The following is an 18521-nucleotide window of genomic DNA, read 5'->3' as shown; positions in this document are numbered from 1 at the left end:
CATAGTTCAAATCTGCACACGCGACAATAGAAAACATTCTGTCTTTCATTTCTTGCCTTCGTTTAAAGTTCTTCTTATCTGTATTTTTAAATAACATGATAAAATAGGGTTGCTAAATTTGTTGGCAGGGCCTACACATAGCAATTGAGCTCGAGATAATGAAAGTAGCATATCTGTGATGGTTTGCTAGATTAATCTGATACGAGGTGAAGTAGTCGAAGGGATTAGATTTTTCTCCAAAATTAGCCACTTCGATTAGATGATCTCCTCGATTGCGTTTAAATTTAAAAATAAATTTTTTTAATAGAATAATACAATGGTAACCCCATGTAGCGGTGGTACCACGTGGGATACTCGAAATGTGCTACTTTCGTATAGGCACGATTTATTGATTTGAGCCAGAGTTTGAGTTAGGTAGTACCTAGGTACTCGAGTATTCGACCCTATTCGATTATTAACGGAAATATGTATGGCGAATGCTGTGGAACTTTTATTACCTAACCTCACTACCAAAAAATGAGTAAACGAGAGATAGTCATCAAAAATTGCCAGAGAAAGTAATAAATACTGGAATCGCAACGTGGATAAAACGTACACAAACAGTTTTTATTCTCTCTCGAGTAATAGACAGATGGTCTGGGTGTCCGATTTATCCGGATATTAATGACACTAGTGATGAGTAGTGTGAATTATACAAAATTACGAGCGGTCTGTGCTCGACGCGTCCTTGGCTACATCTGTTTCGTACCCGCTCTAGATAGGTGCACACGACCTGGAAATTACAAAGCTCCATTTCATTGTCAGTTAAACGTGTGCGAACATTTGAACGGGAGCGGCGAAACAACCTAAATGTACGAAAATCGTTAGGAAACATGGCGTCGAGTGTTTCGTGCAATGATCGAGATTATCCAGTCTCGATATTTCTCGTGGCTTCGAACAAAATCGGAAATCTATCGATATAATCGATACGTGTTCGGGGAAGCGCGATCTCAATATCGATAAAAACCGTTCTTCCTGATCGATAGTGTCGAAATAATCGTTACCATTTTAAACGTGTTTTTTTTTAAATGTAACATGATATGCGACGTTAAAACAATGTGATAAAAAGAATTGAAATAATTGGCAGAATGATTTGCTGTTCGAACCGAAATGATTCCGTGATCGAGACTTGGTTACGTATAATCGATGATCGAGGGGTCGAAATTTCATCGAATTAGCGATCTAAGTAAGTTCAATTACGTACTTATCATTTTTTATTTTACTGTACTTGAACGAATCTCTAGTTACAGTGCATTTGTAGAGGTGCATTACAGATGCAAATGATATACAGGGCTTGTGTCATTATCGTCCAGCAATGACATGATCGAGAAGAAAAACAGGAAGTAAATTTCTCTATCCCTCGTAAGCACCATTCTCGTAAGCTCGTAACAAAGGAAGATTTATTTTTATATTTTAACCTTTATTTATTTACTTCGGAAAAATATTCAGTAGGTTAGAATAATTCCTTGTCGAAAGTTTACTTATCGACCAAGCTTCGATATGTTACCGATACGAGAGAAAGCTGCGATTAAAACTGCAACGTATGGTGGCGCGTTGAACGTTAGAAGTAAAAGTTTTCGATTGAATTACTGTAAAAACTATTTGGAGTGCGAAAGAAAACTTGGTATATCCTTATTAATAATTGTACTACGTAAACATAGTTGTAACAGTAACTCTTTGTATAGAGCAAGACGCGTTTGACGACTCTATCGGGATGTTGTCGCGCAACCAGACTCTAGTCCCATTCAGAGCATGTACTGTTAATGTGAGGGCGATTACGCGTTTGTCACTAGTCAATGCCAATCGTTTCGAGTCGAGCTGGTAGCGTTCCATGTCAAAGCATTACGGTACGAATTACATATACTAAACTGCAGCGAGATAGCTCGTATGCTAACCTATGCAAAAGAAAGGGGCAAAGCACGTGTTGCGTGCTTGCAACGCGATTTCAATAACTACCGTGGCTTGGAGGTAAACCATTGTCGGTTTTAATAAATGAAACGTAATTTTACTTGATTTTAATTTAAAAATTGTATACTCACGCGAAACGATTATTTTAAATACAAGTGAAGACGTACGATGTGAAGCACGATATGTAACGTTATCGCGATGAAAATGTAAAACACAATCAGTAGAAATTTGCATCTATCGTTAGATAATTCGTATAACCTTTACGGGAGCATCGATCTTGTTTCGACTCAATTGGGTTTACTCGAACTAACAATGCCATGCGCAATCATGCACTTCTCTCCATGCTATCAAACAATATCGTCTGCATGAATCAATAATCAATCGCGGGAGCATGAGACTTGGCAAGAGGTCAAGTGTAAGTATACAGGATGAGCCGTGTAACTCGTTCCTTCCTGATCATTTTCGACACTGGTCGAGTCATCTAAATCATTTTTTATCGCGATTTATATTAATTATTCATCGACTGATCATAAACAAATGTGACACAGTCTGTCCAAAAGCAAATTATCTGAAATTTAGATAATTCCACAAACAATGAAAGTACCGAAGATGGACAAAATACGTGATTCGCCCTGTACAACCCACGGAGTACAACAGATCATTCACTTTTATTAAGTAGTTTATGATGTTGATAGGAGGCAGTCCTCAGGAACGAATAATTTCATTCAATTCGAATGGTGATAACGTTTGAAACAAGAAGATATTAACAATTTGACATTAACATAGCCAAAAGAAGAAGTACATCCAGTTTCAAGTGTACAGAAGTACACGAAATTTGTTATTAGATGAGAGTATGGCTCTTTGCTTCTAAAAATGCATGCCTGTAGAGTTCAAAGGGCGCTCTAACAGTCTCTATGTGCATTACGCATCTATGGATGCTCGATAATTCGTAAATCGCTAGGGTCGCCATCTTTCGATGGCTTTGGAAAGCGTTCAGTACCGTCATAGGGTCTTCGACCTGTCCTCCGCTCTGTTCGCGTGTGTTTTTGACGTTTTGCTGTGTACTGTAAAACCTCGTGAGAGAATCCCCGAGAGATCTGCAATCACATGACAGACAGACAGGTATTAAAGGCTGCTGACTATCGTTTCGCGTGCGATGAAGACGGTCGACGATTTCACCTGTCGTGGAATCGTCACTTTCCAGTTCGTTACGCTTTATCGATTAACTGTACTCGACCGGCCGGCGAGTAGTCGCCGGGTTAACTTGGCGAACAATAAAAAACTGTTACGAACAATTTGCTGTTGCAGTCATCGATTGGACAGCGACTAGTAACCGCACGTTAGACGCGTAGCTAAGTAGCATTGGCGAGAGATATCGCGTTAAACTTGTAATTATATCATTGATCACTTCTCTTAAATAATCTGGGTCACTGGCACGTGAATATTGCACCGGGCGTCTGCTTGCTGAGATCGACAACGCGCACGCGCGCGGTACAAAATACACGCGGGAGAATATTCTACGACGAGGCGTAAACATTATGGAAACATCTCGCTCGAAATGTCTGTGACATTGAATTGTTCAACACATTCTTCTGAATCGTAAAAAGTATAACTGTATCCACTCTTGAAGTCTGTCCGATATTTGGATTTGTATCGTGAAACAATATTTGTTCACCCTATGAAAAACTACATGTTGACATACGTCAAATGAAATACTTTTGCTTCTACGTCCAATCTTTTCAGTCAGTGACGTGTACGCGTATTTACACAGAACTGTTCTCGCGAGGCGTATCTTACTTATTATAGGCTACGCGTAGCGTCGTATACTCAAGTGTCCAAATATAAAGGTAACAAATTAAGCAAATGAACTTTATACTTTGTACTTGCTAACCAGGTTTGATGCTTGTGCACCTCGATTATTTCATCCTTGGCAGAATTACGACAGAGTGAGAATTGCGAATATTAAAGTTGCTCTTTTAGAAATGTACGCCTCGCGTGAGAATAAATAATACGTGTATCGACGCGTAAACATGTTAATGAGAAGACAAATTTCGCGATATCTAACTTTTAAGCCACTCGATATTATCCATGAACGACACTATACATCAGCAATGTTTGTAAAGCGTTCGCGTTACGGTTATCTCTTCGACAAATTGTTTGTTGTTTACCTTGAATTTTTAATATTGCATATAAAACGCGTTAACAATTAACAATTTTTCTTCGTTCCAACCAAACACACGTATGCCGAAAAATGAATGTGAATCTATTGCCATGTAGAGTATTGTTCTAGATGAAGTGCAATATATGAAATGTAGCGAATCGAATTCTAAAATAGGATACTTCACCTTGCATTCTCATTTTGAGCAGTTAAATTACTCCGCTTCGCGCGTCGTATTTCTAGGAATGTTGCGCAATGTATAGAGATTTCTATTCGAATGGCGTCTATTCTTGTACATTTATCCTATTTCGTCCCGCGAGATAGGCCGTTAATCGCCGGATAATAATAATTTAAACATTTACGTCAACAGAGCAATGTAAAAGAAGCGATGAATCTTGCTGCGTGTATGCCACGAGCTCGACATGGAATTGCAAGTACCTTGAATACGATACATCAAAGGAAGCAATCTTTTCACTAATTAATTGACAAATTAATTGTATCCTCCATGACAGTAACATGAAAGTCTTTTTATTCCAGAACCGTGAAGTTCATAAAGGACAAATCGAAGTTAATTAAGTCCTGGCGGAAAGAAATGATTAATCGCGTCCAAACAGTTGTTTATTGTTCGGAAAGTTGAAGAAATCCTGAAATAGGTGCTCCTAGAATAAACGCCCTTCAGAAATTCGCCACAAAATCGTTTCCAATGAAACAGATTGAACGGTATAATACTACAAAGTAACTCGTATAATGGTCACGTTGCCAGGAGGAAACCGCGCGTGGCCACGGTTAGTAAAAGGAAGCGAAAAGAATTCCTCTACTTAACTCGTTTCATTTAATGCATCACGTATCGAGTCGCTTATTAACTCTTCTCTAACACCTGTCAATATTATTTCTGATTTTAGATCGCATGTAGTCAGTGTAAACACGCTCGTTGCGTATATTCGAGGGAGATCCCCCAATTGGAAGGCTGTTCGCGCAATACTTTTAAATAGGACCGAATTTTATCAGCCTGCAGGACTGTTCAATACCAACGTAAAGTCTAAACGAAGCCTAAGTGAACTACCCCTGATAGCAGCGATAAACAGGCGTCTTTCTTTACGTTTGTCCGTGGCAAAAACTGTCAGCAGCAATGCGAGACGAGTGGTGGTGCGTCCGAGACGCTTAATCGAATGCCTCGAGCCGATCTCGAGAGCTCCAGTGTTTGTATTTCTGTCCTGAAATTCCGTCGAGGGGGATGCGAATACCTACGCAGATTTCTTGCCTCCTCCGCGGGTGTAGATCACGGGAGCGCCCTTGCAAGGACAGCGGCCTTTCAGGGCTTTCAGGCCTTTCGGGGCGACCGCTTGAAGCGAGCGAAACAGAGCCAAGAGGCGAGTAGAGTCGAGACGAGTATAGACCCGGAGTCCTCTCGTCTCCACGCCGCGTCTTGCAAGTTACATACACTCTCTTTTTCTCTCTCCGCCGGCTTGCTCCATTCTTCCCTCCTTTCATTTACCCCTCCCCGACGCTCGGCTCGGACTACACGCTTCCCTTCTTTTCTTTCGTTCGTTCTTTCTTTCCTTCTCTGCGGCTCGCAGGAAACCAGTCGCGATTTTTCACGCGGTGGGAACTAGAAGCCGCTCCCTACTATAAATAGCCTTCGAGTTCGCTCTCGAGCCTCTGGTCTCGGCCTCCAACGGCGATGGGAGTAGCTAAAAGGGGGTAGCCGTCCATGGGCGCCGACGCACTGACGGTTTCAGTATTATTTTTTATCACCTGCGATCCGTCTAATTTCACGTTACGCTCGTAAGGACACCGATTTTCTTCGTCGATTCTGTTTCCATGCTCGTCGATGGAACGATCCCACGATGTCAATTTTCGGTGGAAAAATCGGACCAGTGTTCGATCGTTCCCAAACTTCTACAGTACCGGGGCACGTTTCGTCTCGCGGTATCTGTATAGGGCTCTTGTACACTTTATCTGTAAGATAGGAGAATAGACTCGCATAGAAACATAAACATACAGCGAATCATTTTCACCCAGCTGCTGACTTGCTGAAATGTTTCTTCTTTCGTATTTTTATTGACGAGGATTCCATAATGTTTATCCCAGAAGTGCGATGCGCATAGAACCGGCTTTAAGCCAATTGGACCGATTTCTTCCGATCGGGCCCTGCGGCCAAGTTAACATTTTTAATCAATCACTCCGCTAAAACAGACCTTGGCTGTGAACTTGAAGGCACCGCCAAAAATGTTCCCAATCGAGCACCGCAGCTCCTGGACCCCGGATGTACATGGATAGCTGCTCGTAATTTAATTTGGTAATCGCGATGATACCAAACGAACGTTCTAGTCGTTCGATTGAAATGTTGCGTTTAGGCAAATAAAAGCTATGGTTTTAACACGAGTTATTATCACAGTCGATTGATCGTTGGAGGAACATCGCTACATTGGACGACGGAGACAGGACGCATCGGTTTCGTTCACATTACAGCAATCTTATCGGGGATCGCGATATCGGTAATGTCAACGAATAGAATGCTGCTTTCGCGTGCAGCTGTCAATCGTTTACCTTCGACAGAGACGTTAAACTTCCTTCATTAATTTAATAAAAAGAAATCCTTGTATCCTTGCGAAAGAAATCCTTGTATCGTCGGTTAAAAGGGATTTTTCATAACAAGGACATCACCGTTCCAAAGTTGATACTTTTATTAAAACGTCGCATTCAAACGCAAAGTATTTATAAGATGAAATCCATCAGCTTCCAGCTGAATTTTATAGTAGTCGAGCGCGGACTCTCAGGATTGAGCGTCGGCTAAAACAAGCGAGCATTAAAGTGTTAACATTGATTGAGTAACCGTCCTAAGGTCAAATCTCTATGAACTTTCTATTGTTCGTTCAACTCAAAGACCAAGTTGCGGGGGTAAACAAAGCCACGTGACTGGGATACAGAGACAATCAAATTACTGCTACTTTTCTACATAAATAATATAATCAACCGCTTACGAAGGCCCTAATCCTTCTACCACCGCTTTTTTCCGTGTTTCGACACAGCGTACGTCGCGCCTACTACAGACTGCTGGCTCGAATGTGTCGACACAGCTCGCCAGTGGAATTCCGATCACGTATCAATCTGTTGTTTACATTCACTTCGTATTTAAGTTGAACAAATACTTGCTTGACATTCTCGCAGGATTGCTATCTCTCGATTGCAAGAAAAGGAAACCCACGATATTCGTTGCAATAAGATGGCCATCCGTTGATATCATTTTGCGATCGAAATAGATATTCTAGATGCTGCGAGCGCCTCTGCAACAAACATACGCGAAATAGATCGATAGTTAGGACGTTAGCAACACCCACAAGTTCAATACGAATGCTATATATCATTCTTTACTGTATTATAAAATGAATACATCGAAAAGTTAGAGTCTATCGAGTGTTCTCCCTGAGCCTGGCCGCTCTTGTGACACTCTGTACAAACGATCAATTGAAACGTGCTTCGGTGCGTCTTAGTTGACGCCAATTAAGATCTCGATACGCCGTTCATCAAGCCATTGAATCTCAATCGGCTCGATTGGAAACATTTAATGTTCGTTATCTTTTTCTACTACGTACGTAATCGCTCGAGCCTCGTGTCGGCTAATCTCGACTTCATTCCATTATAATTACAGGAGAAAATCTCTCGTACAACGAGAAGTAAGCTTCAATCGAAGATTAATCAATCGAAAGACAGCTTCGCGCGTACATACGTGGGTCCAACTATCGTCAGAATATGTCGACGATGGTGTCATGCTAGAAACTCTCGCCTTTGATCGTTAAAACCTTCGGTAGTTGCTTGCTGCGACCGTGGGTTCGATGTTCACAGTCAATTAAGCTATAAGCAGTGCCTCATGACACGAAATCGCTTAGAAAGAACGGCTGTTTCGCCCTGATTGCTTTTGTATCGTTGAGAGCGATTCGTTATTCCTAGATGAAGATAATTACTTCGTTGAAGATATCGCTGGAAATTATTTCCTTCCGCAGCATCGCATGTCTCACGGCAGTCCGTTGGACACCTTCAGGAGCTCCCAGAGCGTGTCTTTTTCATTTCTGGATAATTGTACCGGATAAGGACAATTCTGTATCCTTAAGTCGACAATGGTCCGATTCGACGTCGATGCTACGTAGTGTACTACTTTTGACTGAACGCCGTCCTCGAGGAAAGGTTTCTCGATAGTCTCCGAACTTCCGCGCGGTTTCCTTAAGCTCACCTCCGCGTGGAGTGGACATTAGCCCACCCGATGTTAGAATAAATTGCTGGCTCGGTAAATGCTGTCTCAACTATCAATTTTCGTATTCGCTGCGGCGTGCGTTGTCAATGTCAAACCAACCCAACCGATTATAAGGACTATTACAGTTGTTCTAACGGAAAGAAAAATGTCGATGGTACGCTCAACTCTAAGCTCGATAAACGTTTTTGTCAAACCTATACCAAATGGGTTTTCATCTCTAAGATAACACGATTCTGAGATTCTACTTACCTCAGTTACACTCTGTATGGTCCAGAGATGCTCGCAGATCAGGCTGCGGCGATTGCTCGTTGAAATGTTCGAGCCAAGGTACAGGAGGTTTACGACAGTCCAAGAATCCTCAGTTTATGGTGTCGCCAGCGATAAAATAATTTCTAAAGCGCGACGGTCTCTCCGCGGGCTTCGTCTGAAGCTACATCTGCACCCTGCACCGCGACGTGCCTGAATCGTTCCACGTTTGTCGGATAATTTTCCCACGACATAGGCGTTTCATTCACTTCCAGCTATCGGCAATAAAATTTCACGACCTTTGAAACTAGTCACATCCGGTTTACGACTTTGAGATACGAGCTGCCCGCCTTAACCTCGCTATACTACGATCAATAGGTTGTGATTTAACGAGTAGTTGGTGCAAAATTTCTTACCACCGTTTGCTTCCTTTCAGATTGGATGACTTCTTCCCTCTGGTATCGATCTTCCTGTAACAATTCATATTTTAATGTAATTTTTTAAAAATATTTTTTCTGGTAAATGGTTCAGGTTGTTTATAGAATAAAGGTTGATTAATAGGATTGCGTCAGGTGAATCTAAGTGGTGTAACAGTACGGGTATAATTTGCTTGGTCTCTCATTTCAGAGTCGATCACAAATTCCTACTAATTTAACAGAATTACCGTTCGTAAAAAAAAAAAAAAAAAAAATAAAAAACGACGAGCAAGTGGAACAACGAACCAGGTCAAACATTTTCCGCGCCCTCGCGAACGTTTTCTAGTTAATAACCCTAATTTCGTTTCGCGAGCAGCAAAGAATTGGAGTAACGCGGATCCGGTAGCGCAAAACGTGCAATTACGTTTTTCTTTTCGAACATCGCATGAGACAAAGTACACATTACTGTATATAGCTCTTAATGCGACGGGGAGCATAATGTGGCGTCTGTATCGTTCCGTTTCGGTCTTCTCTAATGCTTTTACTCGAACGAGTCCGCTGCAAATTACATCTCTTCGACCTCCTTTGTACTCGTCCTTCGCAGGGATCGCGGATGAGCCGAGAATTGTAATTTACAAGATCTCCTCGTCCTTGTTTTTTGCGTTTCCGCGCTCTACTGAATAATTTACATTTTCTTGCAGCTACACTCGCTCGATTCGTATTCAACGAAAACAAAATGGTGGAAAAATTAGAATTTCCGATGAATTGGAACCATTGTGGGTTTTCCCCCCAAAAAACTGAGGGTCAAGCAGTACGAAGCAACCGAAGAGCTTCCATTCGCGAAGGATTGGATCTTCTAATGTGTTCTTGAGTGCTCATAAATATCCCGCAAGTCCCGTGGCACGTCCTCGCAGGATCTTGAAGGTATACCAAGCCCTGGGTCGCATTCTTCAGTCTAATTCTCCGGTCCTAAACCTTCGAGAATGATCGTAAAATTTGCCGAAGCATACTATACGACGACGTGGTCGGTACACTGCGAACGCAAGCGACCACTTTCTATCTTGTCATCGTTTTCACCGCCGTTGGTGGATTCGCATCATTCGTCAAGCTATTCAGTTACTTCGATGCTAATTCTTCGAGCTGAAACTGTATTTATAAAGCCTAGCTATAATTACAAATAGATTGTATCGATTGTTGTAAAGTAAAATTCATAGGAGGCATTCGTTACTTCGCTTGATAACATCCTCTTGCAAGGCTGGAACGTTCTCCTCTTCGTTTGAACTAATCGTTGCTTGTTCTATCTGCGTTTATCTCCGTTATTATTAGATCCGTTAGGATAACGCGTTGAAACCGATCCCATGAATGCGTATAATTAATCGTTCTTGTAATTTCCTTTGCAATCCAGACGTGGCTATTTTGCTGGCGCCTTGTGCATCGGAAAGACGCAGAAATTCCTGTGTACTTTTTATCGAAACGCTATATTTAGAACCATATTTACGCAACCTATTTATACACTAGTTTCATTCTAAAGAAAGCTTATGTACATTGCGTATACATCTCCTGCGCAATAATAGGAGTAAATTCGTTCTTTCATTCTTGTTTTATTTGACTCTTCGCTATGCAAGAATTTTATTTACTTTTGCAAGGCGGTGAATCGTTCGAGCGACTAACCACCGCGCTTGGATGGACATATTCTGGGTGCCTACTCGAGTTAGTTACCATGCTGCAAAGAGTTAATTCTATTCCTATTTTACCTTCTCCCCACTTTTGCCTTCTCTAGTCCTTCTCACTCCTGTATTCCGTGGACGTAGGAATGACTATAAGCGAATGCATTTAATCGTTTCGTACATATACTTCTCTTTCCTGGAACAACGGTTATTTTGTTAGGTTTCCAATGAAAGGTTTCAAACGGAAGACGGTTGAAAATCACGATTGAAATGCAATCTTTTGCGTGGCTTCGGGGGTTTAGCGGTAATCGAAGGGATTACTTATCAATCGCTTGATCCATGGAGCAACAGGTTTGCTGGCCACTGTTAAGAACGAGCTCGCAGTGTCCAGTGAAACGAAGAGGATGGAGCAAAGGTAGAATCTTCGGCCACGACCAAGTCATCGGTATTCGAGACATCCATTTAGGACGGGCGAGGGTAGGAGAACGGTGGTGGGAGTAGTTGTCGTTAGCGATGCTGATGACCGTGACGGAAAACCGGGGGCCAACGACTCGACCATACAGAAATCGACGTCTACATCGAGTTAACACCTAGAAGACCGTTTTGTACTTCCAAACCATACGTTATTACTTAATTTATGGCTCCGAGGTCACCTACAGCCGTTGGCTTTTCTAGGACCTCTTAGCTAATCGTGGTGCTTTATTACATTGTAAGAGGACGTATAGCCATTTATTTGGTACGGTTATCTACGCGAACAGTAGCAGTTTTATTTGTTCGCTATTGTATGCTCGGTTGGTGACATATTAACCTTTTCTAATGTTATTGGCAAGGACACGAAGCACCTAATTGTAGAATGTAGAAGAATTCCAATTTGTCTAATGTTGGCACTCAGCCTCTTCGATACTTCCACTCTACGATTTATATTTAATTTATCGCGCGTATCCACGATTCGCGATCGAATTGCAATTACTTGCTTAAACAACCGACTGAAAAATTTCTGCGAACTTGCAGGTGCGATCCCTTTCTTCGTTAATTTTACACAAGTCTAAATGCAGGAACAGGCTAAATATAGAGTCGGACCTGAGAGACCACTATTCCAGAATTACGCCTAACGTCCCCTACTCGGATTCTGATCATTCATCTCATTAAATTTAGGTTTCTTCAGCTTTTCGTTTCGATTTTTCAACGATTATCGTTGTATTGTACTCACTGCACGCTGCCTCTGTTAAACTGTAACAGAGCTTTTCGCTAAGGAACTTCAACGATTAATCTGGATAGAAATCTGGATAGAATTCGTAAATTCCGGTAAAAATACAAACACTAGTTACACGACGAATGTTAAATTCTATAGTTTCCGATAGACCTGTAGATATTCCCATACGAATCAGTCTAGAAGTCAACGCGTTATAATGGACTTTTATACGGGAAAACGCAAAATTTTCAACTGTGTAGTATAGGGCATGAAAGGCGTTGGTGGGCGTCAGGTAACAGCGAGAAGGAAACTGAGGGCAAAAAACGAGGGTTGCAAGGATTATAGGGGTTCGTTGGACTTATGGTGGTGGGCTGTCGGCGCCACTGGCACGAGAAACGGTCGTACACTTCTGTTCCTGTGTATTGCTGGCCAAAGTGAACCGGTGCCGGCAGTCGTCGTCCGTCCTTCGTGCGCGTAGCCTCGCTTCACGTTCGTCTATCGAGACTCTGACAAGTGTGACACAGCGCGCGACCCGAGTGAACTCGCCACCGCGAGGGGGAGACTTTCTTCTGGGAGAGCTTCGGTTGCGTGTGTGCGATCCATTTACCCGTATCCGCCACGGAGCACCAGTTACTCGTCGTGTTCTACTCGCCGACACGTGACGTTCACGAGTACGTTCATTTATTCGCATTCTAAGCACCAGTGGTACTTAGAGGGTACAGCATTCTTAGAGGGACTTGACCGTTTTCGTAAAGAGGGGCGCGATATCCGTGTCCAAGTACTTTCAGAGGCGACTGAAAGAGTATTCGCTGTACTCTGGAGCATAATAGAATAGTAATAATCCACTAGTCAGGTGTACATTGATTTTCAGTATCCGGGGTGGAATCGATGGTGCGACTTCCTTGACCTACTCGTTGCGTCTACTTGCAATTTAAATGGTGATAGTATCTGATCTCGAGCTTTTCTATAGAGGAGCGTTGAGAACAATCACTCTACTTTGTAATCGGATTTACTCACCGCGCTTCGAAGACCACCAGAATGCTGTCGTACGAGTTCACCGTTTATCTTTTGAGACACTTATTCTTGTTCGAAAATTTCCCTCGAGTTACTCGTTTAATCTGTCTCGAAAGCCTATTCACTCTATTTTCTTGAGCATTAGAGTAAGCGCACGCGACAATATCGAGTGTTTAAGGTGATATGTAATCGAGTCGACCTTGAGAGACCTAAAACGTACTCGTTCGAAAAGAAACACACGAGTGGAAATTAATTTTTGCTTAGTGAGCAGGTAATCGATGAACAATTGGGTAACGTTTAGGAATTGCGTCACCGAGCGTTGGGATTTTCGATAACCATGGACGTTTCGAACATCTGTTAGACTAGACAAGGAAAGATAAATTTCGTAAAATGCCTGTGAAACTTTGGGTTGTTGATACACGAGTCAAGTAACCTTGGATCATTTGAGTGAAACGCGTAGCTGATTAATTTCGGTGAAATACGCTTCTTCGGGGCCGCTTACTTCAAGATGAGCTGTACTTTTTTTTCCAAACGAAGATAGAAAACCTGTTGCATGGTTTTCGTTTGACCACATCTTGGCCACGAACGCTATCGCTGCGTGCAATTTCTCCTTTCCCTGAAAACACACGACTCCTTAATCAGAATAGAAATACTATAGAAACTATTATAGATACTGCAGAGTTGGATATAAACGAAGTAAAAGTCCTAAATTAAAGACACTATAATTCCAAAAGTACATGTTCCATATACTCCAATTTAAGAGTGTAATAAAATCGTTTGTCATCAGAATTCGGAAAGATATAGCTGACCACTCGATAAAACCAAAGGACAAGCGACGCCATTGACATTCTCCGGTCAACGTGCGAAACGTCGCACACTTTCTTCGGGAAGTATAAATGAAATTGCATAAGAGCCACGACACGCGTATGCGCGCAATGCCTACGATCCTATCGTCGAGTCGATTCATGTAAAATAACCGTACCTGGCGATCTAATTCATCCCACGTGTTGAATGGGACTGTAAATAAACATGGTTAGCAGAGAATAAATAATCCATAGCTCTTCGTACCATTAATTAATGGAACTTACGATAATTAAACGGTGGAAGAACATTGGAGAGTAATTTAAAATAAATCCACGTAGCAATGAAAATTAGTCAGGTGTACATCGTGGATTTAAACGCCCCGTCATCCATGTATTGACACACTCACGAGAAAGCACGTGTTACGCGCCAATTTCATTTATGATAGATAACGACAAATAGTGTCTTCATCGACTTATTGGATTTAGATTAACGAGTCAGATTATTTATACATTCTAGATAAGTGTTTAGTGATCGATACGAGATACGATGAATATACAATTCGACAAATTTGTCGAGTCTGTAAATAGAAAGCTTCTCTTTGTTCGCGGAAAGTTAATCATTTACCCTTTTTGTTTATTGCAATTCGGACGATGTTTTGGTGGAACCCTCTCCTATGCACGACGTCTCATGGTCAGGTTTATTTAAAACCGGTAAACATAACAGTGTGTGCGTTAAATCCATTTGCATTCTTAATGGTTCGATAATACACACGACATGTTGCAATACTCGTCTCGTCCTGTAATATAAAAGGTATCTCCGTTGAATAAGGTCATTGTCGCGTCACTACGATAATAATTTTTGATTTGATCTTTCTTTAAAACGTCAAGCATGTTATAGCCGCGGAGTTTTTCTTTCTAAAAAAGTTTACAAAACAGTGATCGTCTTCCCTGCAAAAACTTTCCTCTTAGAATAAACACGATCGTCACGAAATCGTTTTCCTTGTTTTCAGACCGAAAGAGGAAAATCTACCTGCAGCGGAACACGAGTCAGCACAATCAGTCGCTACGTCCAATATACATTTACGAGTCAACGAATTTCGTAATTAGCGCGTCCGTACCGTCATCGGTGACAAACATACGTTCCACATTCCAGGATATCGAGCTCGAACGGTGAAGAGCTACCTACCCCCATGGACGCACCCACCAAGACCATATTCCCATAGAAGTGATCCACGTTTCGCTAAGAATGACACGAATCGCAGAAGAGTCTCGTCTCGTAACACGGATCAAGAACACTTAGAGAATCGAACGAATCGAGAAGTTAAAATTAAACAGGAAAGCATCTTCATTCTTCACGAAGAAAGGAAGGGGAGTTCCTCGAAGTTGATATCGAAGGATTAGTAATTCGATTTGCAAGCACAGGATAGGTCCGAGGACCTACTCGCGGCAAGAAATCATTATCGCCATCGAGACGGATTCGACGATAGCAAGAAATTGTTTCAGAAACGCATCCCCGAGCAAAAGGACCACGGGGACTAGGAGTCGCAAACGCAGAAGAATAAAAGGCATCAAAGAAAAATGGCGTACGACGACGTTATCCTTCGCATGGGCGAATTTGGTCGCTACCAGCGCAGGATTTACCTCTTACTCTGCCTTCCGGCGATATCCTGCGCCTTTCACAAGATCGCTGGTGTCTTCCTCAGCGCGAAAATGAACTCTAGGTCAGAGTCTGCTGAAAAAAAAAAAAATATCCTTTTTAAAAAGAAAGTTGATTCTGAAATTAACGTTCGAGTTATCTTTAAAGGGAGTTAAAATGAAATTCTGGTTTTAGGTGCTTGCTACCACATGAGAATGTGGAGAACGCAACGTACATGTTACCACAAAACGTGATGAACGCAAGCTATCCATGGGACTACGAGCTGAAAGGATCGTCGCAGTGCTACAGACGCGACGTTCCTGATGTCGTTAACCAAACAACGATCGACAGGTACGTCGATACGTCGACCGACGACTCACCTATCCAAAAACCCTTTTCTCCAAATTGTCTCAACACTCAAGGAGTAATACCGTGCGATGAATACGTCTACGACAGAAGCAAATACAAAAGTACCACTACGTCTGAGGTACGTCTGGCATGCTTTCCTTATTCGTCACCTTTTTCGTTCGATAGTCTTTCGTTCAAGATATTAAATTTATGCTATCCTATCCGTCGTGTACATAACAAACGTTTAATCCTGTTAACGAAGGTCTAACGTGTAAAGTTGTCTGTTTTGTTTATTTCTTTTCAGTGGAACTTAGTTTGCGACAGAGCATGGTTGAAAGCTACGGGGGATTCTTTGTTCATGGTAGGAGTCATGCTTGGCTCAATGATTTTCGGTGGTTTGTCCGATAAGTATGGGCGTAGACCAATTTTCTTCCTGTCTTTAGTCATACAGCTGGTCGGTGGTATACTAGTCGCAGTTGCACCCGAGTTTATTTCCTACGTTATCTTCAGATTGATAGTTGGCTCAACCACTAGCGGGGTCTTTTTAGTTGCCTATGTCATAGGTAAATTATCATACAATTAATAAAACGATGGACTGAGTAATAAATTCACTCTGATTTCCAGAGACAGTATCCATCCTATTGCATTCTAAAAAAACAAGTCAAGAAGTCTATAATAGTACGAGTCAAATTATTACTCGATCCAATAAATGCTTGTATCTGATTTAAATATATTATTAACGTTAATAACATTCGATACTATGCTGAGAATGACGTTGCTGTTTAGCCTTGGAAATGGTAGGTCCAAGGAAGCGTTTAGTAGCTGGAGTCGGTTGCCAACTATTCTTCACGACTGGATACATTCTCACTGCTGGTTTTGCGTATTTTATAACCGATTGGAGAATGCTACAAGTCGCTATCACTGTGCCAAGCATTGCGTTTCTTCTGTACTGGTGGTAAGCAATAAATAGTAAACAATGTCAATGAATTGAACCAATGATCGTAACGCAAACAAGTTTTCTATTATTAATGTTGTCGTTATAGGTTCATTCCTGAATCTGCGCGTTGGTTGTTAACCAAAGGCCGCGTGCAAGAAGCGAAAGATCTCTTGCAGGGCGCATCTTTAGAAAACGGCGTGGAAATGCCGATCGAGGTACTGGACTCTCTTCTTAATAATAACAGCGAGGAAAGCGCTCCAGATTATAAGAAACCGTCGTTGTTCGACCTCTTCCGGTATCCAAATTTGAGGCGGAAAAGTATCTTACTATTTTTCAATTGGTAATGTTTACCTCGTCTCTCCTCGATACCTTGAAGGCTGTGCGAAGCTGAAAGCTCATTGAACTATTGAAAATGATGTCAGAACTCTTAATTATTTATGAGCATCCATAAAGCGAGCTGTCAGCTTTACATAAGCTACCTTGAAGCGTAATAAATTAACGAGTATGGTAACGCGATCTCAATCTTTCTAGGCTTGTAAACAGCGGTACCTACTACGGATTATCTTGGCACGTATCCAACCTCGGTGGTAACGAATACGTTAATTTCCTAATTTCCGGGCTCGTGGAAGTGCCCGCGTATACGTTTCTAATTTTCACCTTAAATCGTTGGGGGAGAAAGTTAATCTTGTGCGGATGTATGTTGATATCTGGAATGGCGTTGCTCGCTATTCTGTTTGTACCTGCTGGTGAGTAGAGGCAATCCGTTTTATTTTGTATTCTATTGAAATGTGAAACTCAGTCGTCGCGTATGAATGTTTCCAGATGCTCAGTGGCTCGTCGTGTGTCTCGCGATGATCGGTAAACTCACCATCACGTCCTCCTATGGTGCAATTTATGTTTTTACTGCCGAACAATTTCCCACGGTCATTCGAAACGTCGGTCTCGGAGCGAGTTCAACTTTCGCTCGAATCGGTGGTGTAATTGCCCCGTACGTCATACATCTGGTAAATGAACTTTACTTGCAATACATATACTACTCGAAACATTCCTCCCTTTTGTAAAATCAAATCTAAAAACATATTTCCGCAAGATTAGTTGCTCTTTTTAAATATTCAATGATGCTGTGATTCACAGTCTGAAATCTGGATGCCTCTACCCTTTGTCATTTTTGGATCGTGCGTGCTTCTTGGTGGAATGATGTCGCTACTCCTTCCAGAAACACTGAACAAGAAGCTTCCAGAGTCCATACAGGATGGAGAGTTGTTTGGAAAGTATGTTGGTTTATAACCTTTAATCGTTTGATCACTTCCATTTTACCATTATTATGCTTCACTTCAGGAAAACTCCGAAGAAGAAAAAGAAACAACAATTAGATATAGAACAGTTAAACGAAGTGGATGTGATAAAACCATTAAAACCACAGGAGAACGGTGTTCACGAGAAGCAAAATGGATGACATTAATTTCCAAGGGAAACGTTGGTTATGCTCAAAATATCTATTTGAATCTTGTTTGACCGTATTTTAGGTACCTTTGCCTGTACGTGTCTCGCGTATGCGAATCTTAGCGTGTATCGGACCATTACAAAACTGCATCAACGAATCCTCCTATTAAACTTTCGAACTGCATGACTAACAATGTAGGAATTATCGAACTGAGGGATTAAAAAAAAAAAAACACCTACATTGAACAATTCAACTTGTTTTTAACGTATTAAATGTAAAAAGGTAAAATTACCTTCTGTTTATATATACACACAAAATACACACCTATGTAAGTAACAACGCACGAAAGTTCTGCCAACAAACATATCATTTTCTCTACTATCTGAGTGTTGTTTACGTATTAAGTGCCCTTTAAATGTAAACCTGTAAAAGCTTCCTTGAAAAATTCGCACGAAAATCGA

At 41.5% G+C, this 18521-nt stretch overlaps 2 protein-coding genes and 1 long non-coding RNA gene across 6 annotated transcripts in view; 1 reads left to right on the top strand and 2 right to left on the bottom strand.

Moving 5' to 3' along the window:
• LOC128889090 (intersectin-1) overlaps positions 1-2681 on the bottom strand; it is an 18777-nt gene extending 16096 nt beyond the window's left edge. Inside the window, exons 1-2 of one of the 2 annotated variants that reach the window (XM_054146418.1) lie at positions 2079-2681; positions 704-772 (exon numbers count right to left, since the gene is read on the bottom strand). The gene's annotated coding sequence lies outside the window, so the exon portion shown is untranslated. Of the gene's footprint in view, positions 1-595; positions 670-703; positions 773-2078 lie in introns of those variants that run through there. The other variant, XM_054146419.1, reaches the window with a different exon arrangement.
• Positions 823-18521, top strand: LOC128889105 (organic cation transporter protein). Of its 3 annotated transcripts, none has more exons than XM_054146469.1 (10): positions 823-1225; positions 14706-15416; positions 15527-15818; positions 15984-16242; positions 16466-16634; positions 16723-16956; positions 17148-17362; positions 17439-17620; positions 17751-17887; positions 17955-18521. In XM_054146469.1, the coding sequence occupies exons 2-10, from the start codon at positions 15274-15276 to the stop codon at positions 18070-18072; spliced, it is 1749 nt and encodes a 582-aa protein (XP_054002444.1). In that variant the 5' UTR covers positions 823-1225; positions 14706-15273; the 3' UTR covers positions 18073-18521. The 3 variants fall into 3 exon arrangements, with proteins under 3 accessions (XP_054002444.1, XP_054002443.1, XP_054002442.1); XM_054146468.1 differs by lacking the exon at positions 823-1225 and adding an exon at positions 2772-3069; XM_054146467.1 differs by lacking the exon at positions 823-1225 and adding an exon at positions 12320-12549.
• On the bottom strand, positions 7641-11109 carry LOC128889127 (uncharacterized). The gene is made up of 4 exons (XR_008460369.1): positions 10774-11109; positions 9020-10480; positions 8607-8878; positions 7641-8487 (listed from the first exon to the last, which is right to left on the bottom strand). It is a non-coding gene; the product is annotated as an uncharacterized LOC128889127 (long non-coding RNA).

This window comes from Hylaeus anthracinus, unplaced genomic scaffold, assembly GCF_026225885.1.
Source record: "Hylaeus anthracinus isolate JK02 unplaced genomic scaffold, UHH_iyHylAnth1.0_haploid 11994, whole genome shotgun sequence".
Classification (NCBI taxonomy): Eukaryota; Metazoa; Arthropoda; class Insecta; order Hymenoptera; family Colletidae; genus Hylaeus; species Hylaeus anthracinus.
The sequence above is the reverse complement of the archived record's forward strand: the minus strand, read 5'-3'. Positions and strand labels throughout refer to the sequence as shown.

Excerpts from the sequence above, each read along its gene's own strand:
- LOC128889105 (XM_054146469.1), top strand. The coding sequence starts at position 15,274 with ATGGCGTACGACGACGTTATCCTTCGCATGGGCGAATTTGGTCGCTAC. Across the intron at positions 17,363-17,438 it reads TATTCTGTTTGTACCTGCTG|ATGCTCAGTGGCTCGTCGTG; the intron begins GTGAGTAGAGGC and ends GAATGTTTCCAG. Across the intron at positions 17,621-17,750 it reads CCCCGTACGTCATACATCTG|TCTGAAATCTGGATGCCTCT; the intron begins GTAAATGAACTT and ends TGTGATTCACAG.